We start from the raw sequence: 27,060 nt of genomic DNA on the forward strand, positions 1-27,060 counted from the left end.
ATTTGGATCCAATGTTTGTACATCACACTCCATTCCGGTAAAATTAAAAAAGATACACTTCAGAATTTGCACAACATCTATGTTGTACATACACTACTGTCTGTTAGGCTCTATGTACAGTAACCATATTGTTGCCAGTGATACTAATTAAGGCTCTGTTCCATTCTTGTGAAACAGAGTCAGGGTGCTGCTATTGTCAATGTTCATGGGTCAATTACATGCTCTGTAACACTAAATGAAACGTTAAGCTATAGGTCACTCTTCAACTAGCTGATTAACTACTTGATTTGGCAAGGTCCTTCTCATCTTTTCACATTCCAAAATATTTGCAATGATTTACCTGTCAGTTTATGAAGAAGCCCATGTAGGCAATAATATAGAGCAGGTGGAGTATTGGACCAATACTGTAGTATAACTTTACTGTAACCAAATATGTTAAATTATATAAACTCTACATAACTGAATGACTAACTAACTAATCAGTGTGATTGATAGTTTCATGTTTTCCCCATTTGGGACACCATATAGGCTACGTTTAGAGGCATAGCTCCATGAGTATCAAAGCTACTTTTACACAATTGGTATTGCTGGATTCAGTAGAACCACACCTTTCCAACAAGACATATGTCTTGCTATGACAATCCATGTCAGAGTCACTACAAAGTAAAGAAAACATTTCTTGAGATTTACATTTCCGCCTATTGTAAGTATGTGTTCAAATGACTGTATCTCCTATTCACATTCAGATATTGACATTTGGTCTTTTCTGGAATGTAGAAGGAAGTCCTGGCTTCAAGTATTCCAAGTTTGTATCAATTTCACCACTTTTGCAGTAAAATATTTTATACAACAATCCATTTCATGTATGGGAGGCATTAGAGATGAGGAAAAACTATGTTGTGTTTGGTCCTACCTCCGGGAGGGGTATCAATTTGTTTTGGAGCCATTGTCACTAGCCTACTATATCCGAACGCACCCGGCATGTCTGGCTATTTCCGTCTTGGGTAGAAGTAAAATAACTGAAAACTGGAAAGTAAAAGATAGCAATAAAAAGTACCTTAAGTACAGTACTTGAGTAAATGTTACTTTACACCACCAGTCACTGTTGCTCAACGGCCCACTGTGAGCTTGTTGTAGAATTATCCAAGTTTTTCAGCAGGGAAGTTTGCGTATAAATATTGCCATGTTATATGTGTGTATTTTTCTGCTTACTTAAAATTGTATAAACTAAAGTTTAGTAGAAAAGGTAAAAACATATGCAGATTGTGGGGGCCACGGCTCTGGCCTGTGGCCTCGGATCCAAAGTCCAAAGCAGAGGATGTGACGTGGGGGTTGCATGAGAGAAACAGGAGAGTGTTGATTGATTAGATCAGATAAGGACAGTAGCCACTGTTAGAGAACAGTGCTGCAGCCTGAGTTGCGTCATTTAAGACAGTACCAAGTCACATGATTAATCAATAGAAGGTTTCACCAACATGGGTAGACCAAACCCATATAAATAGAGTGGATGCTCACTAGTCAGTACGAAGTGTCCTGCAGGCATCAGCGTTACTAGTTGACAGGGTGTTATTGCTGCGTTCGTCACTTTCCATTGCGAGCTCCGAGAGACTGACGGTAAGAATTGAGAGTGTTTACACAACGATAAATGTATGTATTTCTGATATGTTTCACAGTTTTGTGTGTATATTTCATGTCAGTAATTTGTTGTTGTGTTGTTGTTTATGTTTCCTTTCCTAGGTTTATAACCTATTGGCCTACTGTAGAAGTGTTAGAGTATGTTTGTATTGTAATGTTAGTATAATAAAATCATAAAAGACACAGGTCTGAGTTGTGTCCGCTAACTCGGTTGCTCCAATACCCTTTACAAGGGGAGATCTAATTAGTTGCATTACGTGACTGGCTAGATAATTGCCCTTTTCGGTCCTAAAGTCAGAGACAGTGTCTTTCGTGTCTTTGAACAACAGCCATGGCCGACGACGCATACACGTATGTGTTGCTCGCCAAGTTCGATGACAATAAAATCCCCAAACTGAGAAACAAACTAGTGAAATACTTTCAAAGTAAGAAGCAATCCAATGGTGGAGACTGTCTGGTTGAATATGACGATCTTCATCGAACCGCAGTGCTTCGGTTCCGAACAGAGGAGGGTATGTTTTCTAATTATGACCAGTGGTGGAAGAAGTACTCACATGTTTTACATAAGTAAAAGTAGAATACCACAATATAAAACGACTCTGTTACAAGTAGTGTTCAAAATGTTACTTGAGTAAAAGCACAAAAGTATTGGCCTCAAAATATAAGTATAAAGTACCAAAATGTTTGAAAATAGCCTATGTATAAAATATGGCTGAAGTGATTAATGTATGTTGTATAATATCATCATTTATATTTGCAAAGTAACTAGTAACTAAAGTTTTCAAATAATTGCAGTGGAGTAAAAGTACAATATTTGCGTCTGAGATGTAGTGGAGTGGAGTAGAAGTAAAGTACTGAAACTTGGAAATACTCCAGTACTTATTGTAAATGTACTTACTTTCCTGCACTGATTATGACTATTAATATATTTATGGAAATGTTATTTAACTTACATGTAATGTGTTGACATGGTAGATCTATTGTTATTGACAATACAGTGTCTTTTTCTTTACAGACAGACACAAAGTTGTAGGGAAAGATGCACATGAAATCCGTTTGGATCATGGTGTGCTGAAGATAACTGTCCGTATACCTGATGGTGATGAGAGTTCACCAAAACAGGTTAGTGGCTACTGGTTATTATTGAGTAAACAACAACAAAATGGTGCAAACTTGCAAGACTGATGATTGATAGACGGGGATAACCTGATGCAAAGGCGACGGTGAACTCATGTGGTGAACGTTTAAGTGTGTTACACTGGCATTCGTGACGTATCGAATTGTGTGACTCAAGGATGGACAGGAATCGGGAATGTTTTGGTTTTGGCGTTCGTAGAAGTCGACTGTTGTAGTGATAATTATGTTTAGATCACCTTTGGATAATGGTGCAGTACAGACTGGAACATGCCGAGAGTGCAGAACAACGACCTCTGGAGTCACGTAATTCGGTAGGTTACTAATGTCGGTGCAACTGCTGCCTTCCGTCAGTGCATGGCTGGTGATTGACCGGCTTCTTGGTTGGTGCCTCTTGGTGGTGAGAGGGGACATACAGGATAGGTGGGCACTCTTATTTTTAATTCTATGTGGGCACTAGGGACATCTGGGCACCACTAAGTAAAATTGGCTATTTTGTCCAAAATGTTGATACATTTTTTTTAAATATAACTATACATGATATGAACATGAAGGTACATTATTATCAGACTTAACGTTATCCTTCAACTTCTTGTTTATGCCCCAAAATGACTGGATATACAGGTTTTGTAACAATTTGTAGCAATTGTAGAAATATTAGACCTTGATTGTCGAATGTTTAAGCATATTCTATGCATACTTTAGGCCTACTTTACATTTTCCAAATATATATTTTTCTTAACATTTTGGACAAAATAGCCAATTTTACATTGAGGTGCAGGTGCCCAGATGACCCTATTGCCCACCTATCCTGTTACTGTGAGGGGCAGATTTAAAAAATGCCACGCAAAATTGGTAAACAAACAAACAAACAAACAAAAAAGCTACTTACCAATGACCAAAGTTTTCTCTTTTTCTTCTAGAAAGCACCCTCTGATGACACTAACAAGACTTGTAAGTATTTATAAAAAATAAAAAGTCGGATGTCTAATAGTCTGTTTGGTTAAAACGTACATCATGTACATTCTACAGTAATTCATTCATCACATCTGACCACTGCACATTATATCATTTTAGATATAGGCAAGGCAGGACACATTTATTTGTATAGCACATTTAATACACCAATTCAAAGTGCTTTACGCCATAAAAAGAGTAGAAGGAATACAATTGAGAAATAAAAAATAAAGGCATAAAATAATAAAAGTCAAAGTGCAATTGTATACCTTTCTACTAGGCCACTTTATTTGTACTTGTATTATATCAGCAATAAACCCACTCATGAGGACTATTGTCTTTCTGTTCTGCCACCATCATGTGGCTGAACATATGTGGGGTTCCCCAAACCCCTCTGAACAGAGCTTATGGGGGTCCCAGACACAAATATATTCCCTAAATGTATTTACTAAAATGTTGCCAAGATGTCGCAGTGTCCCCATGAATACTTAAAGGGATATTTCACTTTCAAAAAAAAGTTTGGTCATTTTATCGTCTACTCAGGCTTTTGTCAGCCCCCCAGACCGTTTTTAAGTTGCTTGATTCAGTATTTAGATATTTGATAATCATTTTATCAGACACGCCCCCTTCCTATACAAACCCATTATAACTTCAAACTCCATTTTTAACATGTTAGATTCATCAAAAACACCCGTCCTTGGTTCTGGTGACTCATCCTGCCCTCCTAATACGCGAGGGGGCCGTGTTTTTTCGATTACTTTTTTCATTTATTAAAAAACGTATTCGGAGGGCAGGGTGAGTCAGCAGAACCAAGGACGGGTGTTTTTGATGAATCTAGCATGTTAAAAATGGAGTCTGAAGTTATAATGGGTTTGTATAGGAAGGGGGCGTGTCTGATAAAATGATTATTAAATATCTAAATACTAAGCCTCTCCAATGAATCATCACCTTACCGTGGTGGAGAGGTTTGTGTGCCCCAATGAACCTGGGAGCTGTGTTGTCGGGAGCCTAGTGCTCCTGGTAGGGTCTCCCATGGCAAAGTGGTCTCGGGGGAGGGGCCAGACTAAGAATGGTTCACCAAACACTTCATGGACAATTCAAGACGAAGTGATGCGACCCGGCCCGGAGGAAGCCCGGGGCCCTCCTCTGGAGCCAGGCCCGGAGGAAGGGCTCGTCAGCGAGCGCCTGGTGGCCGGGCTAACCACGGAGCCCGGCCGGGCACAGCCCGAAGAAGGAACGTGGGCAGATCTTCGCCGCCACGTGGGCCCACCACCCGCGATCGGAACCAGTGGGGTCGGGTGCACTGTCAGATGGGTGGCAGTGACAGCAGAGGTTCCAGACGGACCAATCAGGGGCAGCAGAGGCTGACTTTTGGGACGTGGAACGTAACTACGCTGGTGGGGAAGGAGCCTGAGCTGGTGCGGGAGGCAGAGCGCTACCGGTTAGACCTGGTGGGGCTTGCCTCCACACATAGCAAGGACTCTGGAACCAAACTCCTGGACAAGGGGTGGACCTTGTTTTATTCTGGAGTTGCTCAGGGTGTGAGGTCTCAGGCGGGTGTGGGGATACTCACAAGCCCCCGGCTGAGTGCCATCACGTTGGGGTTCACCCCGGTGGACAAGAGAGTCGCCTCCCTCCGCCTAAGGGTTGATGGGGGGAAAACTCTGACTGTTGTCTGTGCGTATGCGCCAAACAAGAGTTCAGAGTATTCGGCCTTTTTGGATACCCTGCATGGGGTCCTGCATGGGGCTCCGGTGGGGGATTCCATAGTCTTGCTGGGGGACTTCAACGCACACGTGGGCAATGACGGGGATACTTGGACTGGCGTGATTGGGAGGAACGGTCTCCCTGATCTGAACCTGAGTGGTGGCTTGTTATTGGATTTCTGTGCTAGTCATGGACTGACAATAACAAACACCATGTTCAAACATAAGGATGCTCATAAGTGTACTTGGTACCAGAGTACCCTAGGCCAAAGATCAATGATCGATTTTGTAATCGTATCAGCTGATCTGAGGCCGCATGTTCTGGACACTCGGGTGAAGAGAGGGGCGGAACTGTCAACTGATCACCATCTGGTGGTGAGTTGGTTCAGATGGCGGGGGAAGCCTCTGGACAGACCTGGCAAACCCAAGCGTGTAGTGCGGGTGAACTGGGAACGTTTGGAGGAGACCTCTGTTCGGAAGGAATTTAACTCCCACCTCCGGCGGGACTTCTCTGGCATCCCTGTGGAGGTTGGGGGCATTGAACAGGAATGGGCAATGTTCAAAGCCTCTATTGCTAAAGCTGCGGCTGTGAGCTGTGGTCAGAAGGTCTTAGGTGCCTCAAGGGGCGGTAACCCTCGAACACCCTGGTGGACAGCGGTGGTCAGGGAAGCCGTCCGACTGAAGAAGGAGGCCTATCGGGGTATGATATCCCAGGGGACTCCAGAGGCAGTTGCAAGGTACCGACAGGCCCGAAGGGCGGCAGCCACAGCTGTGACGGAGGCTAAGCAGCGGGTGTGGGAGGAGTTCGGGGAATCCATGGAGAAGGACTTTCGGGCGGCACCAAAGTTGTTCTGGACGACCATACGGCACCTCAGGAGGGGAAAGCGGGGAACCATCCAAGCTGTATACAGCAAGGATGGGGCTCTGCTGACTTCAAGTGAGGAAGTCGTAGGGAGGTGGAAGGAACACTTTGAGGAACTCCTAAACCCAATGACATCAGACCCACCCTCCCTGACAGGAGCAGAGCCTGAGGATGATGGGGGATCGGCGTCAATCTCCCGGAAGGAAGTCACTGAGGTAGTTAAACAACTCCACAGTGGCAAAGCTCCGGGGGTTGATGAGATTCGTCCAGAAATGCTGAAGGCTCTGGGTGTTGAGGGGCTGTCTTGGTTGATACGTCTTTGCAACATCGCGTGGAAGTCTGGGACAGTACCGAGGGAGTGGCAGACTGGGGTGGTGGTCCCACTTTTCAAAAAGGGGGACCAGAGGTTGTGTGCCAATTACAGAGGTATCACATTACTCAGCCTCCCTGGGAAAGTTTATGCCAAGGTACTGGAAAGGAGGGTCCGGCCGATAGTCGAACCTCAGATTCAAGAGGAGCAATGTGGTTTCCGTCCTGGTCGTGGAACAACTGACCAACTCTTTACTCTGGCAGGGATCCTGGAGAGGGCCTGGGAGTATGCATATCCGGTCTACATGTGTTTTGTGGATTTGGAGAAGGCATATGACCGGGTCCCCCGGGAGTTTCTGTGGGAGGTGCTGCGGGAATATGGGGTGAGGGGGACCTTGTTGAGGGCCATCCAATCTCTGTACGCCCAAAGCGAGAGCTGTGTCCGTGTGCTCGGCAGTAAGTCGGATTATTTTCCAGTGGGGGTTGGTCTCAGACAGGGCTGCGCCTTGTCACCTATCCTGTTTGTGATTTTCATGGACAGGATCTCGAGGCGAAGTCGTGGCGGAGAGGGTATACGGTTCGGTGAGCTAAGGGTTGCGTCACTGCTTTTTGCGGATGATGTGGTCCTGATGGCACCATCGGTCCGGGACCTTCAGCTCTCACTGGATCGGTTCGCAGTCGAGTGTGCGTCGGCTGGGATGAAAATCAGCATCTCCAAATCTGAGGCCATGGTTCTCAGCAGGAAACCGGTGGATTGTGCAGTCCGGGTAGGGAATGAGGCTTTGCCCCAGGTGAAGGAGTTTAAGTATCTCGGGGTCTTGTTCACGAGTGAGGGGAGGACGGAGCAGGAGATCAGCCGGAGAATCGGAGCAGCAGGAGCGGTATTGCAGTCGCTGTACCGCACTGTGGTGACGAAAAGAGAGCTGAGCCAGAAGGCAAAGCTCTCGGTCTTCCGAGCAATCTTCGTTCCTACTCTCACCTATGGTCATGAAGTGTGGGTCATGACCGAAAGAATAAGGTCGCGGGTACAAGCGGCCGAAATGAGTTTTCTCAGACGGGTGGCTGGCATCTCCCTTAGAGATAGGGTGAGAAGTTCGGTCACCCGGGAGAGACTCGGAGTAGAGTCGCTGCTCCTTCGCTTGGAAAGGAGCCAGCTTAGGTGGTTCGGGCATCTAGTACGGATGCCTCCCGAGCGTCTCCCTAGGGAGGTCCTCGCTGCACGTCCCACTGGGAGGAGACCCCGGGGCAGACCAAGGACCAGATGGGCGGATTACATCTCCACACTGGCCTGGGAACGCCTCGGGATCCCCCAGGAGGAAGTTGCTAATGTTGCTCAGGAGAGGAAGGTCTGGAGCTCTCTGCTGGAACTGTTGCCCCCGCGACCCGACTCCGGATAAGCGGTTGAAGATGGATGGATGGATGGATGGATAAATACTAAATCAAGCAACTTAAAAACGGTCTGGGGGGCTGACAAAAGCCTGAGTAGACGATAAATTGACCCAAAGTTTTTTTGAAAGTGAAATATGCCTTTAATAACACCCATTTGAGTCTCAGAACCCCCTTTCTCTTTAAATGTCTGTGTGACACACAGTGTGTGTGCACCTTTCATTATTCAGGGCAACCTAACTGGACGGGTTATTTCAGTATAGTTTTGCTTTTCTTTCTGATGATGTATTTCTTGAAGATCATCTAATACTGTGATAAATGTTTCAATAACAGCTGATGCTGCCGTACAGAAGAAACAAATACACAAAGGCCGGCCCATACCTGTTGCTGAACATCAGTCGCAGGCAGACAGCAGAGATGACCAGAGAGACGATGAAGAAGAGCTGTGCTCCACTTCTGCTGTCATAGGCAATATTCCCCAGGACGTGGGCCAGGAGTACTTAGAGATGCTGGTAGAGAACATCTTAAAGCATTCAGAGTCCTCTGCTACATCCCAAATCTTCAGTTTGGAGATCCTGCCCGACAAATCATCTGCTGTGGTGACTTTCCAGAGTGGAAAAGGTAGTTGTATTATTTTAGTAGTTCTGATCATTTTATCAATAATTTCTTAATGTTAAGAAACTGGACCTTTAAAGACCCAGAGTCGTAATTTGCCATCTTTTAAGTCTATTAATCATCTATTAGAGCATATACAATATTGTTGTAGACCAAAATTTCCCAAAGTGGGTGCCATGACGTCAGTCCAGGGTTTAGGGTTAAGTACAACGTTACTTTTAATCAGTTCTAACCAAAACAGAATAATCTCTCAACACAAGTTTTCCTTGTGACATATTTCTTAGGAAAGAATTTACGCATTTACGTACTGTATCCCTGAACATATGCATTCAACTGTGTGCGTACTGCGTACGTTCACTTCAAACTTTAACTTCAAATTACTTTATTTTCCTTTTGGAAAAGAAGGTGGTGGTTGTGGTTGTGGTCACCATAATAATAATAATAATAATAATAATAATAATAATGATAAGTGTAATAATAATAATAATAATAATAATAATAATAATAATAATAATAATAATAATAATAATATATACTTTATTGAAAGGATAACCTTGAGATGTATTATCTAGTTTTCGAGGGGATCCTTAGAATACCAATAATCATTATAATGATACAAATATGTGTAGTAGAGCCTATCATACTTGTATGCTAAACTTCAAACAGGAAGAAATGTCTTCCTGTGAGTAAATAATAGCCAACAATTATAGGAAGTAAGAAATAGCATTGGGACTTTAAGTAATTGACATTACAGTAATTGATTGTCATTGTGTCATTGTTTAAAACATTTTTTCTTTCTGAGATACACTTTCTTAAGTAACTGTTGTTACATGAATGTTCCTAAAGTATAATTTGATGAGTGTTTTGAACTTAAATGTTTTGTATGGACCTTTGTGGTCTGGTTAATAAATGATATAACTGGTGTCCAAATGGATTATCAGAATTTTTATTTTATTTGTTATTGTATTTTACTTACCGTCTCATTTTCTATTCCTAACTGACAGAAAACACAGATTTCATTACAAACTGCCCCAGAAACAAGATTTTCAAGAAGAAAGCGTTGTCCGTCTGCCCTCTTGAAGTCACAGCCAAAGTCATAACTGAAGACATACCAGATGTTAGTTCTGACCTCCTCATCCTTTATTTTGAGAAAGAAGGCGTGGAAGTGGAAAATGTCAAACGTAATGAAGAGGAACAGTTTGCCATTATCACCTTTAAAACCCCGAAAGGTATTTATACCAATATTACACAGCTAATGTATAGATTTTAATTCTAAATTCATACATGAAGAAAGAGAGAGAGAGAGAGAGAGAGAGAGAGAGAGAGAGAGAGAGAGAGAGAGAGAGAGAGAGAGAAAAAACAAAACAAGATTTGACTCCTCCTAGAGTCCATACTGCCTTTACTTCCATGGAAATTGGCCTAAAGTAAGGGTGATGCTAGGGCTAGGGTGTTATCGAAATCAGGAGGGTTCTTGCTGAGAGAATTACGTTTTATAGCAATCTGCCCATTGCATTTAGAGATATTGCTTGTGCAATTATAAATTAATACCTAAGGGTGGCACCTGAATCAGTAGGGACCATCCTCTGTGGAGCATGTATGCACTTTTCTTTTACATAATGCAAATCCAGTGTAGATGGTTTTATATGAATTTTAATTAATGATCAAAATGTAATGCACATGGTACTAATGGTAAAATTATTCATATTTTTTTTCTTGTAGCTGTTTCCAAAGTAATTGAGAAGAAGCTCCGCATCAAACAGCAACTGGTCAAAGTCTTTCCATTTTATGACACTTTGGGCACGGCACTTTATGGCAAAGATAGACCCACACTAAAACTCCCTGCTGCCTTCAGTGAGAGCATTGATCAATCTATATGGAGATACCTTAAGAACCACAAGGCTGCAGAGACCTTCCACAGTGATCTGGCGAAGCACTTTTGCAAAGCAGACCTCGAAGATCAATCATCTGTACGTTTAAGGCCCCTACCGTCACTACTGCAGCAAAAGGACGTCAAAGCCAAAGACATCACAGAGTGGGCACATGCAGCAAAGATGGCCTTTGAACAAGCTTTGTCCAGGTTCAAATCTCTGAAGCTTCAGATTCAGCCAATGGCATGGGAAGAGTCTGAAGGGAAGATTAGAGAGGCAGTGTTGAATGAGGCTGTAGTAGTAGTCCCTGATAAAGACAGTGGTGTCTTAGCAGTGGTTGGCCTTTTGGATGATGTAAACAGACTGGAACAGACTCTTAATGAGATAATGGACAGTACTGCCAAAAGGATTCAGAGAGCAAAGTCCAGCACAACTGAGAAGATCAAATTGACACCATCTATTTTCCATATCTTCTCTCAAGATGGCCTTTTGGATAAGCTGTTAGATCAATATCCAGAGCTGAAAATAACCTACAACGGGGAGAGCCAGGAGTTGTCATTTAATGGTTTAAACGATGAGGTTTTGGGTGCAAGCACAATGATACTGCAAGAAAACGTAGCATTAAAACGAAAGGTGTTAAAGTTAGATCCGTTTGTACTTGAGTTTTTGAAGGACGAAGATCAAGAAAACCTTACAAGCTCACTTTTCACACCAAACCGAATCAATGCAGCGCTTGAGCTAAGTGCAAAGACCGTGAATCTCCTTGCTGTTTCAGACAGTAATCTGAGTGAAGCTGAGGATCAACTAAAAATGGTCCTGGTATCCCAGTGCATCACGGTTGAAGACGTTAATGTTCTTGAGATGCCTCAGTGGCGGGAACTAGTCACTCGTTTGGAGAGTAACACCAACAGCTCATCCAGGAAAATCCAGATTCACACATCTCGCTCTCACTCACCTCAGGTCGTAGCAGTGTCAGGCTACAAGGACAGTGTATTACCAGTTCACAGTGAACTTCAAGATTTCTTACACCAGAATGCTGAAGTTGAAGAAACTGTTACAGTGAAGCCTGACATCATCGGCAGATATATTAAAGAGCATGGCAAAAAGGATTGGTCAGAGCAAGTGAAAGGCAAGGTAGTTGTTTCTTTCAGGAACGAAGCCATCTCCCTAATAGGTTCCAGATGTAATGTGTCAGATTGCAAGCCCATCATTGAAGACTTGGTCTCTTCACTATGCTTTGATACTTTGACAGTCTCTGAGCCAGGAGTGAAGAAGTTCTTCCAGGAGAAAGAAGCTATGTATGTTGCATCAGTCAAGAATGAAACCGGTTGCTTGGTCCAGATGGTAGATGGGGCAGATGGAGGACAGGACCTCAGCCCTGGACAAGTGCCAACCCCCACATACCAGGTTGAGACCACTGATGGAGTAGAAATTGCTGTTTGCAAGGCTGATATGTGCAGTTACCCAGTAAGTGCAGTCATAAATTCATCTAATCAGGATTTGAAACATATAGGAGGTCTTTCAGGAGCGCTCTTGGATGCTGCTGGCCCTCAGTTGCAGGATGAATGTGACAGGCTAATTACCCAGAATGGACAGCTCAAACCTGGAGATTGTGTCATGACTGGTGCAGGAGGAAGGCTGATGTGCAAAAATATCATCCACGCAGTGGGGCCTGGATTCGACCAAGCTTACCGTGATAGGGCTGTGGGACAGTTGAGAAGAGCCGTTAAAAAGAGTCTGGAGCTTGCTGAAAAGCGTGGGTGTATCTCTGTGGCATTGCCTGCTATCAGCGTAAACTCAGGATTTCCCCTGAACTTGTGCGCAGACACAATTGTCAAAGCAGTGAAAGAATATTGTCAAGACACGTACGGTGACAACACCCTGAAGAAAATTCATTTGGTGAACGCAGATGACAACACTGTTCAGGCTATGGAGACGGCTGTCAGGAAGGAGTTTGGAAACCACTGTGTTAGTCATTCTCAACAGAAGCATCCTAGCACACCCACCAAGACTGTAGGTGCTCTTAGTCATTCTCAACAGAAGCCTCCTTGCACACCCATCAAGTCTCCAAGTGTTCTACGCGTTCAGAGCACGAGTAACTCAGATCAAGTTGTGACTAATGAGGGGCTGACCATCATGTTGACTAAAGGGAATATCCAGGATGCTACGGTAATCAATTTTCTTTATTATTTCCCTTCTAGTTTGGATTGGTGTAGATTAGCTTTTGACACTGTCACCTGAGTTTTTAGTGGTGAACTCATAATACAATTCTTAACACTACGTTGTCCATGAAACTGAAAATACTTTCCTTACATGTTAGACTGACGTGGTCGTGAACACTATTGGTAAAGAACTTGCTCTGGATCAAGGAGCAGTCTCAAAAGCCATTCTTGGTGCAGCTGGACACAATCTTCAGATACTGGTACATGCACAGAAATCCAGTGGAAAAGTTGGTGATGTCATTGTTACTAATGGCTGCAACCTGAAGTGCAACAAAGTCTTCCATGCTGTCGCACCTCAGTGGGACAATGGGCATGGCACTGCTGAGAAGGTAAAGTATGCAACTTACCTACTTTATTTAGTTAATTGTATCTGTCTGTCTATCTGACAATGTTCAGCTTTGTTCATAGAAATGAAACGAAATGCTTCTACATGGTATGTCTTACAGATGCTGAAAGGGATTTTGAACGATTGCTTGAGCCAGACTGAGAGCAGCGGTCTGACCTCAATAACCTTCCCAGCCATTGGCACGGGGAACCTAGGCTTCCCTAAAGATCGTGTTGCTTCTCTACTGCTGAATGAAGTCATGAATTTTAGCAGTAGCAAACAGCCAAAACACCTGAAGACAATAGTGATCATCCTTCATCCGAGTGATGCATCCACAATCCAGGTAAACAAAACAATTGCATGAATAGTTTTTTATGAGAAGTCAAGAATGGTGTAGTTAAGAGGCTTTGATTGGTAGATTAGTCCAGTGGAAGCTGAAAAGCTACAAGTTTGCATGTCTGAATAATGCAAAAACAGAAATATTTGTTTGCATTTGCTTTTTTTCTCCCCCATATATTTTCATGATAAAAAAGTGCGTATCGTATCGAAGTTGTGTGCCCAATATCGTATCGTATCGTTTCGTGAAATGTGAAAATCGGCACACCCCTAGTGTGTGTATATAGATATACCGTTTATATATATATATATTTATATATACCGTATATCTAGGTGTGCCCTGGGATTTTTTGGCTATGCCAGGTGTGCCTTGGCACAAAAAAGGTTGATAGACACTGGATTAGTCAATGTGAATGTCCGATGCTTTTAATTACCAAAACAAAACTTGCTGCATGAAAAACCCTGCTGGGTTGAAACCTATGTGGTGCTAATAATGTATGTATATATATATACATACACCTTTGTGTTATTGTGAGCTGCTGATAATGACTGGTATATCTCTGCTTGCTCTCCCCAGGCATTCTATGATGAATTGAAGAGACTCACCCATTCAGGTAGTTCACAGCCAACTACACATAGTACAGGTAGGCTGCAAGATATGGTTTCAATGATTGTAGGCAAGAATTGAAAGTTCACTAATGGATACTATTAATATTATTACTACTATACTGTGTGCAGATAAACATTACAAGCAGTCATTAATAAGAAGTTTAAAGGTTATGTACAACTACTGTAATGTATACCTGTGTCATCAGATTTATATTGTATGAAAGAGACAAGGTATTTATTGCATGTGATCATTCTGAAAGTTCAACTATTCACTAATGTTCACTAATGGATACTATTAATATTATGTATTTTAAGAAAGGAAATGCGCATAGACCAGCAACATTGTTTCAAAAGTAACTATCTGTGTTACTGAAAATTTGACTTGCCAGACATTCTTCCCAAAATGCATAAATACGCAGCACTTTGGAATAAATCAAATAGTTTGTGTACCTCATGAATCAAAAATGTATCTGTTTGGTGAGTGTTTGCTCTGCTGTTTATCAAATTTTTGTTTGTTTACTCATGCAAGGTCCCTTTTCCAAAATCATCTCAAGCTCAGGAATGCTTGAGACCAAAATGGGAAGTGTGGACATACAGGTTGTCACAGGAGACATAACTAAGGAGACGACTGATGTTATCGTCAACTCTTCTAATGAAAGCTTCACTCTGAAGTCAGGTAAATCACAAATTAGCTTAGAGAGAGGGCACGATGAAAATTATCTCTGGAATATCAATTTATTCTCGTAAAACATGGGTCTTCAACAGTGGATCCGAGACCACTTTACCAGAGTTACAACAGAAGGGGTACCAAACGTTTTTGTTTTATTTTGTTTTCTTCACATGAACTTGAATCCAGCATATTATCAGCAAAGATAATGTGTAAGCAAACAAACATAAACAAATATGTCAAATGAATCCATCAAAGCTGCATGCATCACTTGGAGACAACCCTTGGGCACTTAAAAGGAAAACTTAGTCTCAAATTTCTCAACAGACATTGTCGAGACGATCAGCTAAATGTGGTGAGCTAGCTTTGAAAACCTCTTCAAGTTGCACGGAAGGCTTTCTCAAAAGCTTTTGTGATGTACAGTATGGGCTCTCAACAGCTATTTACTCTTGAGTGAGCCCCTAACACCTACATTTACTGGGTAACTCTGGGTTATGTATTTTAACTATAGGACTGTGTACTAAGTAAGTAAGGAAGGTATTGCAGGAAAAAAGAAAGTGCACAGTTATAGTACTGCAACATACCATAGGAAAATAATAGTTATTCATTCCTGTTATTCCTTTCTTTGTTGTATTCTGTCTTTCACTACTCCAGGAGTGTCCAAGGCCATTCTGGAGGCCGCTGGTCAGAATGTTGAAGACAAATGCAAAGAGCTTGGTAAGAACCTTTTATATTTATATTTTAACCACGTTATCCCTAGCGTCCTTATTCTGGGGGCAAACATTTGGTGAAAATAGCAGATCTACAGGCTCTCAACGGATCGTGCAGCATTGCATTGTGAACTCATAGATTGGCTATTATCTGCAAAATGATTTGGTGTAGAGCGAAATACTAGTTTACCTAGTATAGTGCACTTAGGGACCACAGTCTAAGTATATATGGTTTAAGTGGTTAAGTCATTTAGCTGACAATCTTATTCGTGGCTTATTTGCCAAAATCATTAAGTATAGCAGTAGAAAAGGTTTAAATTGCCAGATAAACATTACAAGCAGTCATTAATAAGAAGTGTAAAGGTTATGTACAACTACTGTAATGTATACCTGTGTCATCAGATTTATATTGTATGAAAGAGACATGGTATTTATTGCATGTGATCATTCTGAAAGTTCAACTATTGATCAAGGTTACAGTCACAACAATTCACATTTATTGTTGTATTCTTTTGCAATTTTTTGTGTTATAATGTGCCTTTATACTGGATATATTTTATGGCACCAAATGTTTGAATCAAGATTGACCTGTTACACCCACCCACCTATAAACACGGTCGCTCACACACACACACACACACACACACACACACACACACACACACAAACACACACACACACGCACACACGCACACACACACGTACACACGCACACACGTCAGTGTGACTTTTTAAACGTTTTTGCAACATTGCACATAAAGTAACCATTATGATGTTTTAATTCTTAAGTAAAAGAAAACAAACAAACAAAAACATTGTCCCTATATTCAGGTGCTCAAGGAAAGCATGGCATGATAATGACCCAGCCAGGTAATTTAAAATGCAAGTCGATCCTCCACCTAGTCGTACAGTCGGCCCCTGTGAAGATCAACAAGGCTGTGAAAGATGCTCTTCAGATGTGTATGAAATACTCCTACACCTCCATTTCCTTTCCTGCTCTTGGTACAGGTGAGACATAACTGTTGAATATGGAATACATGGGGGGAAGTGTCCATGGTCTGGTGTAACTCAGTGTGTAAAGCATAGCATTATCACTGCCATGGGTAGGGATTTGGTCCCGGTGAGGCACAGTCATGCTAAAGATGTATGGACTTCTGGTAATGTAGAGTGATTTGTGTTGAAATCTAATACATTTTTAGTCCCGCTTGTGGCAGTTCTGTAAAGACCTGGGCACACCAGCATATTATATAATATAATATAATATAATATCAGATTGATATTTCACTCTGAATTCAGTTCAATTGTTGTGAATTTTGACATGTGTATTCACAACATTGACCAATAACAACACTGTCTGACTCTGTTAGCCTTGGAGAGTGTTGGGGCAGGAGCATTGGGGAGGAAGCTGACCTATCATTTTAGCTTTTATCACATAATAAATTAACATTGTTTTAACAGGTATTCTGCTTATAAGTAACGCTAACGGTTTACATTTACGTATCAGGCCCATCAGAAATCTCATTGAACTAACGTTTTTTGTGCTGTTTTGGTTGAACCCACAAGGGAGATCCTTTGATATTTTCTGTGTAGGAATTTTGCTGTTTTCCTTGTAACAAAGCCCAATATGTGTTGTGCGGTTTTAGGTCAAGGCAACATACAGGCAACTGAGGTGGCAGATGCTATGTTGGACGCAGTGGTGGATGAGTTGAGTCAGAGCAGTCAGAACTCTCTGAAGACTATCAGGATAGTTATCTTTCAGTCACAAATGCTGAAAGAATTCCACAGCAGTATGCAGAAGAAAGAAGGCACAGACCAGAAGGACAAAGGTACACACCAGAAGGACAAAGGCGCAGACCAGAAGAACAAAGGCACACACCAGAAGGACAACGGTTCTTCATCCTGGAGCTGGAAGAACCTTCCCTCCATAATAAAAGGTAGTTGACAGCTTTTCTCAAGCCTGTCATTAGAGCTGCTCATTGCTTAAACAAGGATCTGTTTGAATTTTCAAAACCTCTTGACCTGGTTCCTGATACTGCTGGAGCTAAATATGCATTAAGTATGCATTAAGTAAGGTTTTACATAAAAGGTCACAATTCTGTTCTCCGGTGTCTAACAATTTGTATGTATTTTAGATACATTTTCTGACCGTGTTAAATAATGTGTTTATCTGACATTCTGAATTAATTCCTCCAGCATTCTTCGCGGGAGAAAGTGATAGCAGCCCACAAAAAGAAGAAGACTTTGTCATTGAAGAAATGGAAGTGGACCGTGTTTGCTTCCACATCTGTGGAGAGTCGCGGGCCAAAGTTCACTCAGCCAAACAGTGTATCAGTGACATGATATCCCTGGAGCAGGTCGTTCACTCCATTGAGGACAATGTAGTCCTCTGCTTCTCTGAAGCAGACCATCAGCGCATCATCAACATGCAGTCTACAATGGCCGTGGGGATAAAGATAGAACGCAAGAAGGGCGAAGCCTCTCTCACCATCAAGGGACGCAGCAGGGATGTGGTAAAAGCCACTGGTGAGATCCAGGAGATGACGAAGAGGGCCAGAGAAAAGGAGGAATTTAGGAGAGCTGTAGAATTGGCTGGCACAAAGGCAGACTGGCAGTACAAGTTTCAGGGTCTTCAGTTCCAGAGCTTCGACTCCACCGCCAACTTCTACCTTGAGCAGGCACTGAATGATAAAATGCCTCTTTTAGAAGTCACTGTCCAGGGTCAAATGTACCATATCACACTGCCAAATGGACCTGGAACAGATAAGCAAGGCACAAGTTTGGAAATCAAGCGCATTGACAAATTGAATGGTAAGTTGTGAAAATGTAACTTGTATTTTTGGTATGCAGTATTTAATAAGATTTGTTATGTAGAGATCCATAGGGAGCCAGTGTTGAACTATATCCAAACCAGATCTATGTAGGTCAAATTATACTTTAAGTTTGATCTTAGAGTTTGTTCGAGTTTGAATCGACTTAAGCACCATCTCAGTGTGGTTTGCCACAAGTTCATGTACAATATAGTGTGTTCCAGGAAGCTCAGACAAATGAGACAATAACAGGAAAATGTGTGGATTGCAAGTTATGTATAGCTTAACCCTGTCTAATTTCCTGGTGTGGCAAACCCCACAATCTGGTAACCCCAGTTGATTAAAGTTAATGAGTTGCTTGCAAGTACTAAATGGCCTGATTGACCTCTGTAATGAGTTTTAATGCTTTGAACTCTACATACAGATGCTAAAAATCTGCCTCAGAACTGGGATGTCATGACAGCCAACACCCCATGCCAAACCTTCACCGTCCAGCCTGGAATCCAAGAGCACAATGAAGTCCTGAGTCTGTTCAGTACCTCATGTGACCAAACGGTTATTAAGGTAGTAAATTTGTTTATACTGTAACCCTAGCTTGCTATGCAACAACTCCCTTAGGCTGGAGTTGTGCTTATACTTTACTTAAATGTGTAAGGGTTAAAGACATTTTCAGTAAAACATTTGCAAAATATTGTATGCTATTTGTATCCAGAGCCATGTTTTAATGCAATCATTATGCAGACTGCAGAATAGCATCTGTAATACTAGTGTACCAATGCTACTGAGAATGTCCCAGATTCACCTCAATGATCAAGATAGTGTCACGATTAGTTCAACTGGCGGACCCAAATGCAGACACAACACAAAGTCAAAGTCCAAGGGTGTTTATTGAACCAAAGGATGAATAGTGGAGGTTGGTGGTGTCGATTTGGAGTGGACGATGGGAGCAGGCAGGCACAGCAGGCAGACAGGCGAGGCAGGTGAGGGAGGTCACTGTAGGACAGGAGAAAGGAGTGAGTCACAAGGAGTACAAAATACAGGTTGAGAAACTAACTAAGGCACTAGGAAAATCTAGGACTCAATACAGTAGCTGGCAAAAAGCGTTACCACACACGTGAGGATGTGAAACGATCTGGCATCGCGTGGAGAGAAGACCATGGCTTTATAGACTGGAGGTGATGAGCTGATGGCAAGCAGGTGAGTTGGATGAGGAAACTAGAAACAGGTGTGCCAAGCTGGGAGCTGGAGCCAAGCCTACGCCCACACACACGCCCACTATTAAAGACACAGACACCAACACATAGACAACACAAGGACACAGACAGAGACTGTGACAGTGCCCCCCCGTCAAGGAACGCCTCCAGGCGATCCACCAGGCTTGCCTGGGTGACGGCGGCGGAAGTCAGAGACAAGGGAAGGATCCAGGATGAAGCGGCGTGGCACCCAGCAACGCTCCTCAGGACCATACCCCTTCCAGTCCACCAGGTACTGAAACCCTCTACCTTGACGGCGCACATCCAGCAGCCGCCGGACGGTGTAGGCTGGGTGGTCGTCAATGACACGGGGGGGCGGGGGGGGCGGATCAGGAGGGCACAGCGGGCTGGTCGAGACAGGCTTCAACTGGGAGACATGGAAGGTGGGATGGACTCTCCAGCGAGGGGGCAACTTAAGCTTAACCACAGTTGGATTGATGACGGAGGCGACTTCATACGGGCCAACATACCGCGGCGAAAGCTTCTTGGACTCCACCTTCAGGGGGAGGTCTCTGGAGGAAAGCCAAACCCGCTGACCTGGCTGGTACACAGGAGCCGGGGTTCGGCGGCGATCAGCGTAGCGTCTATTCCGGTCCACCGAGCTGAGCAGGGCTGTACGAGCATCCTTCCACACCTTATGACAGCGCCGCAGATGCGCCTGGACCGAAGGTACGCCGACGTCAACTTCCTCAGCAGGAAACAGTGGTGGTTGGTAACCAAAGGACCCCTCGAACGGCGACACCCCCGTGGCTGCACAGGGCAAGGAGTTGTGGGCATACTCAACCCACACAAGGTGGGTGCTCCAGGAGGAGGGGTTCTTGGCGGCGACACATCGGAGAGCTGCTTCCAGGTCTTGGTTAGCTCGTTCCGTTTGTCCATTAGACTGAGGATGATAACCAGATGTTAAGCTCACCGAAGCCCCAAGGGCCCGACAGAAAGCCTTCCAGACCTCCGATATGAACTGGGGTCCTCTATCGGAAACAATGTCCAAAGGGATGCCATGAAGACGGAATACATGGTGTACTAGGAGGTCGGCTGTTTCCAGGGCTGTGGGGAGTTTAGGGAGAGCCACGAAATGTACTGATTTGGAGAATCTGTCCACTATGGTAAGAATTACGGAATTACCCTGAGAAGGAGGAAGGCCAGTAACAAAGTCCAATGCAATATGGGACCAGGGGCGACTTGGTACCGGCAAGGGATGGAGTAGACCCGCAGGTGGCCGATTGGAGGATTTCCCACGGGCACACACAGCACAGGCAGACACAAAGGCACGGGTGTCAGCATCCATGGTAGGCCACCAGAAGTGTCGCTTCAGGAGGGACAGGGTGCGGCCAACTCCTGGGTGGCAAGCAAACCGGGACGTGTGTGCCCAGAGAAGGACCTGAGAGCGGACGGAGTCAGGCACAAAGAGGCGGTTAACAGGGCCATTGCCTGGGTCTGGTTGGTCCTGCTGAGCCCCTCGAACCAGCGACTCAACCTCCCATGTCACAGCGGCCACCACACAGGACGATGGAAGGATGGGCTCAGGACTGGTGGGACTCTCTGAAGTGAACTGACGTGACAGGGCATCCGGTTTGATGTTGCGGGATCCTGGACGGTAGGTCAGCGTGAAGCGAAACCGACCAAAGAACAGTGCCCACCGGGCCTGACGGGAATTGAGGCGCTTGGCAGATTGGATGTAGGTTAGGTTCTTATGGTCTGTCCAGATGATGAAGGGGTGTTCCGCCCCCTCAAGCCAGTGCCTCCATTCTTCTAGAGCGAGTTTGACAGCCAGCAGCTCCCGATTACCCACGTCGTAATTGCGCTCCGCAGCATCTAACCGACCGGAGAAGAACGCACAAGGGTGGAGCTTCTGGTCTTCGGCAGAGCGCTGGGACAGGACAGCCCCCACTCCGGACTCTGAGGCATCGACTTCCACGACGAACTGGCGAGAGGAGTCAGGGTGAATGAGGACAGGGGCTGTGGTAAAAAGTCTCTTAAGCTCCTTGAAGGCAGCATCAGCCTCTGCAGTCCAAGAGAAAGGGATGGAAGGAGAGGTGAGTCTGGTGAGGGGTGCAACCACTCGACTGTAGTTCCTTATGAACCGGCGATAAAAGTTTGCGAACCCCAGGAAGCCTTGGAGACGTTTAACAGAGGTTGGTTGAGGCCAATCCACCACTGCCCGCACCTTCTCGGGGTCTGCCTTCATCTGGCCGCTCTCAACGATGAAACCGAGGAACCTTGTGGACTGCACATGGAACTCGCATTTCTCTGCTTTAATGTAGAGCTTGTTCTCGAGAAGGCGCTGGAGCACCTGTCTGACATGAACCACATGTTCCTCCAGGTTGCGGGAGAAGATCAGGATATCATCTAAGTATACAAAAACAGAGCGGTTAAGTAGGTCCCGGAGAACATCGTTCACAAGGGTTTGAAAAACTGCTGGGGCATTTGTTAAGCCAAAGGGCATAACCAAGTACTCGAAATGACCAAGAGGTGTCTTAAAAGCTGTCTTCCATTCGTCACCAGCTCGGATTCGAATTAAGTGATAAGCATTGCGAAGGTCTAACTTGGAAAACACAGTAGCTCCTTGAATGGGTTCAAAAGCAGATGCAAGCAAAGGCAGTGGGTATTTGTTCTTTATGGTGATATCATTCAACCCTCGAAAATCTATACAGGGACGTAAAGAGCCATCTTTCTTACCCACGAAGAAAAATCCTGCACCGAGTTGGGAAGAGGAGGGTCGAATGATGCCTGCAGCCAAGGAGTCGTGGATGTACTTCTCCATAGCCTCTCTCTCAGGACGGGACACATTGTATAACCGGCTGGCAGGCATGGGGGCTCCAGAAAGCAGGTCAATGGCACAGTCATAAGGGCGGTGCGGAGGAAGTGACAGAGCATGTTGCTTGCTGAAGGCCTGTTCAAAGTCATGGTAGACAGAGGGGACATTGGACAGATCTGGGGGCTCAGGGATAACAGGGGAGACTGTGCCCTCAGCAGGAGAGCGAGCGGACCGTAGGCAGGTGGAGAGACAGTAGGGACTCCAGCTCAGTACTTTGACCGCAGCCCAGTCAATATGGGGATTGTGAAGTCTTAACCAGGGCTGGCCAAGGACTACAGGAGCATTAGGGGAGGAGATGATGTGGAATTGTATTTGTTCAAGATGATTACCTGAGACAAGGAGGTGCACAGGTTCGGAGCGGTGAGTGACTCGGGCGAGGAGCCGACCAGTCAAGGCATTGGCCTGCAGAGGTGAGGGAAGAGGCTTGATGGTAATGTTCATCCGGAAGGCGACATCAGCGTCCAAGAAATTCTCATCCGCCCCCGAGTCCACCAGGGCGAGCAGTGACAGGGACTGGGATTGCCAACGAAGGGTAGCAGAGAACTGCATTCGGCATGGGGGTTTGGGGGAGGAGACAGCTCGGCTCACCAGAACTCCCACTGTTACTGGTGAGCCTGCTCTTTTGGTCGCAAAGGACAGGCGTCACGGAAATGGCCGGGTTGCCCACAATAGACACACACCCCAGTCTTCACCCGGCGAAGGCGCTCTTCACGAGTAAGGTGGGCCCGACCCACCTGCATGGGCTCCTCATCAGGGGGACTGGAGGTTGAGACTGCGGGCATAGGGAATCTGGGCTCGGCTGGCAGGGTTCTGTAGCTTCCCCCGATGGGGGGTTCCCACGACCTAGGGGGAACTGGGTCAGCCTGCCACTGGGCCATCTGGTCGGAGATGTTGATAGCTGTTGTAATTGCTTCGTCTAGGGAGAGCTGCTCCTTCCTAAGAGCAATCTCCCTCCCAATGGTCCGACTGAGGCCACTCTGGAAAGCGGAGAGTAGGGCGAGGTCATTCCAACCACACTCCACTGCAAGGGACCGGAATTCGCAGGCAAACTCTCTTACTGAGCGCTTCCCCTGACGGAGTCTCAGCAACTGCTGACCTGCCTGCTGTCCTCGAATGGGGTGGTCGTAGACTCGCTTCAGTTCAGCGGATAGCACAGAAAAGGACTGGACTGAGGGGGATCCTTGCTCACGGAGGGCATTGAAATAACTCAAGGGAGGCCCTTGTAGCAGATTAGCTACATAAGCGATCTTGGCTGCCTCGCGGCAATAGTGAGATGGCTGAGCCTCAAAAGCAAGCTGAATCTGAGTTAAGAACTCACGACAGGTGTTTGGATTTCCGGAATATTTGGCAGGTGGAGGGATGCGTGGCTCTGCAGCACGAACAGCGGGAGGTTCAGGAGCGGCGACTTCAGGTGGTTGCACTGGCTGCTGCTGCGCATTGGTGAAGGCAGTCAGCTGGCTGGAGACCTGTGTCAACTGATCGGTAAGTTTTTGAAGCAGCTGCTCGTGGCTCGCCAGGCGCTGTCCCTGATGAATAAGGGCCTCCTTCACCCTGACAATTTCTGCTGGGTCCATTCTGGCCAGATCGTTCTGTCACGATTAGTTCAACTGGCGGACCCAAATGCAGACACAACACAAAGTCAAAGTCCAAGGGTGTTTATTGAACCAAAGGATGAATAGTGGAGGTTGGTGGTGTCGATTTGGAGTGGACGATGGGAGCAGGCAGGCACAGCAGGCAGACAGGCGAGGCAGGTGAGGGAGGTCACTGTAGGACAGGAGAAAGGAGTGAGTCACAAGGAGTACAAAATACAGGTTGAGAAACTAACTAAGGCACTAGGAAAATCTAGGACTCAATACAGTAGCTGGCAAAAAGCGTTACCACACACGTGAGGATGTGAAACGATCTGGCATCGCGTGGAGAGAAGACCATGGCTTTATAGACTGGAGGTGATGAGCTGATGGCAAGCAGGTGAGTTGGATGAGGAAACTAGAAACAGGTGTGCCAAGCTGGGAGCTGGAGCCAAGCCTACGCCCACACACACGCCCACTATTAAAGACACAGACACCAACACATAGACAACACAAGGACACAGACAGAGACTGTGACAGATAGGTGTCATACACATTCACACAAGCATTGAGAACGATAAAAGTCGAGAGAGAGATTAAAGTAAAATGTCTGTAGCAATGCTTCTCAGTGTGATTGCTGCCTGCCTTTCCCCATACTATAGCTTTGTATAAGCTTTACTTTACACAAATGAAAATACAGTATAATTCATACATATTTTAAAAAGCACCCTGCACCTCGTGGGCAAATATGCAATGTGGCACAGGCTAATTAGCTGTAGCTAATAAGGGAGATAAGCATAGAAAAGGAGCCAGTAAACCATATAACAATCTCTGTACTGTGTCTATATATAAATTATGAACTGTAATGTCCATACATTACAATGACAAACACTTCAAGTAAGGACGCTTCATCCATACATTACAATGTCGATCACTTGAAGTAAGGACACTTTTCATGCAGTAAACTAAACACTACGGTGGCTTAGTGCTCATATCTGAGTCTGCAGGCAGCTAACAAACAAACGCAGAGATATAACCCAGAGTAACCCACATCAATTGTAGACTGTCCCGCTTGGTGGCTTGGCAATAACAGTCATTAAAATATTATATAACCAGACACAGAAGAGGAACAACCAAGTATTTTTATTCTCCCCCAGATTGAGAGGATACAGAACCCAATCTTGTGGAAGAGCGTCCAACTCAAGAAGCAGGACATGGATCAGAGAAACGGCCAAAATAACAACGAGAGACGCCTCTTCCATGGCACCAGCACAGACACCATTGACAAAATCAACAATGGAGGCTTCAACAGGGCCTTTGCTGGGAAGAATTGTGAGAGTTATACCTTGTAAAATGAGTAGAATGCACATTGTGATGGAATTCTGGACCAATAAGTAATTGATGAGGCAATAGGAGTGAAGACAATATTGTAGTTGGTGATGGTATGCTTTAATGTGCATGATATCATGGGGATAAGTACGTTAGACACACAGTCTGACAAACGTAGTTCTGCCAACGAGCACAGGGCTCAGACCATAGCTATAGTAGCTGCTCCTAGGACAAGCTGAACCATAAAAGACAGTCTTTAACAAAAACAATAGCTATCAGGCCTAGCAAGACTTCTTGGCTCCTACAGCCTATCAAATATCATGTCATATCATAATGTATTATATAAGTGATGGTAAAATATAAAGGTTAGATATAAACAACCATAACAATATATATAGTATAATGTATAATTCTTCCTCAACATCCAACCCAAATTTAGTACAGGTGCAGGGTAAAATAGTTCATGCCATTTACTCTCATTTCGCTCTGGATAAGAACATCCGTCATATACCTACATTGGAAGTCGTTCAGTTGGAAAGGAAGGCTAAATTCAGAACACATACTGTAACTGTTCTTGTGTAAACAATTTTCTTCATGGCCTTTGAAGATACATGAAGATACCATGGCTAAACTTCTTCTTCTCTCTATTTTCAGCTGCCGCGATAGGCAATGGCACCTACTTTGCCGTACATGCCAATTATTCCGCCCAGAACACTTATTCCATGCCGGATCCTCAGGGCCTGAAGTTTATGTATCTCTGTCGAGTCTTGACTGGAGACTTCACTCTGGGGAAGCATGGCATTATCGTGGCACCAGTCAAGAGCTCCAACCCCACTGTGTCTTATGACAGTGTCGTGGACAACATGCAAAGCCCAAACATGTTTGTCATCTTCCACGACTCTATGGCTTATCCTGAATACTTAATTACATTTAAGTAAAGCATGTAGAGAGAGGGCATGGAAATAAGGTGCCGTAAATGTTTCCTAAATTAATAATTAATACCATAATGTTTAATAACCATTAGTGATTCTTTTTTTTAAACCTTTTTTATTGCCATTCGACAGGTAATTTATATATCATATTGCAGAAAATGTTATGAATTTTTCAAATAATACACTAAAGAAAAAACAACACACAGAAAAAGTTACATTAAAGAAACAAAAATAATATAATTAAATAAGTAAATAGACAGACATTTATACAAATTTGAAAAATAAATACAATTTTAAACATTTGCCTTGAGAGAGAGTGGGGTCCATTTAACCCCTTCCATCGGAGATAACAGCTTCTAGTTATAGAGAACCTACACAACTCTGCCTACATCCTCTGTGTCCAAATATTCATCCACTGATAACCATCTCTTTTTAATTTTTTTAATTGTAACTGGGCCGTCATATGTTCCATCTTGTATTTTCATGTTGATTTTTGAACTGTTTGGTTGCTACTATATATGTCTATGAAATTAATTCAAGGACCCCAACGGAAACAAGTCCGCAAGGTCTTTTTTGGCCGGACCTTTTAGACAAAAGCATTATAAATGTATCTGTGTTGTTTTACATTCTTTTGCCTAATAAAAATTTCAATCAATCAATCAATATATCTGCTTAACCTTTTGTAACCACTGGTCGATTGTAGGAGGGCTAGGCTTCATACAATTAATAGTTATAATTTTTCTTGCAACCATCATCAGGACATGCATTATATAGCAATGGTCATTAGTAAACAATTGTTCTTGTATAATATCCAATAAAATTTACAGTGGATCCATGAGAATATCCATTTTGAAGATTTTGTCCAGTTCTACCATTAGTGAATCTAAGGATCAACCGATGTTTAAATGGTCATATTTGGCTAAATTTATTTGACATGTTAAGAGCTGTTGATCATATGCCCTTCGTTAATCGTTCTAGTTGCATATAATTGTATACTGCACATTTATTCATG

At 44.1% G+C, this 27,060-nt stretch overlaps 1 protein-coding gene and 1 long non-coding RNA gene across 2 annotated transcripts in view; both read left to right on the forward strand.

Annotated features, from left to right (window-relative positions):
• LOC308073638 overlaps positions 1–27,060 on the forward strand; it is a 40,850-nt gene that overhangs the window by 8,678 nt on the left and 5,112 nt on the right. The gene's annotated exons all lie outside the window — the stretch shown is intronic.
• Positions 1,848–26,719, forward strand: LOC308073637 (protein mono-ADP-ribosyltransferase PARP14-like). Its single transcript, XM_080412658.1, has 17 exons — positions 1,848–2,147; positions 2,651–2,757; positions 3,693–3,723; positions 8,323–8,610; positions 9,609–9,833; positions 10,324–12,641; positions 12,793–13,023; positions 13,141–13,362; positions 13,933–13,999; positions 14,494–14,640; positions 15,286–15,348; positions 16,173–16,349; positions 16,985–17,275; positions 17,535–18,149; positions 18,573–18,712; positions 24,945–25,119; positions 25,771–26,719. Exons 1-17 carry the CDS (start codon positions 1,967–1,969, stop codon positions 26,052–26,054), a joined length of 5,562 nt encoding a protein of 1,853 aa, XP_080268784.1. The 5' UTR covers positions 1,848–1,966; the 3' UTR covers positions 26,055–26,719.

The sequence above is a fragment of the Gymnoscopelus braueri genome (assembly GCF_963280865.1).
Source record: "Gymnoscopelus braueri genome assembly, chromosome: 18".
Lineage (NCBI taxonomy): Eukaryota > Metazoa > Chordata > Actinopteri > Myctophiformes > Myctophidae > Gymnoscopelus > Gymnoscopelus braueri.

What these genes read in the sequence shown, in the direction of transcription:
- LOC308073637 (XM_080412658.1), top strand. Translation starts at nt 1,967, where the DNA reads ATGGCCGACGACGCATACACGTATGTGTTGCTCGCCAAGTTCGATGAC. An exon ending in TGATGACACTAACAAGACTT is followed by an intron (nt 3,724 to 8,322) that starts GTAAGTATTTAT and finishes TTTCAATAACAG; the next exon opens with CTGATGCTGCCGTACAGAAG. An exon ending in GGCATGGCACTGCTGAGAAG is followed by an intron (nt 13,024 to 13,140) that starts GTAAAGTATGCA and finishes TATGTCTTACAG; the next exon opens with ATGCTGAAAGGGATTTTGAA.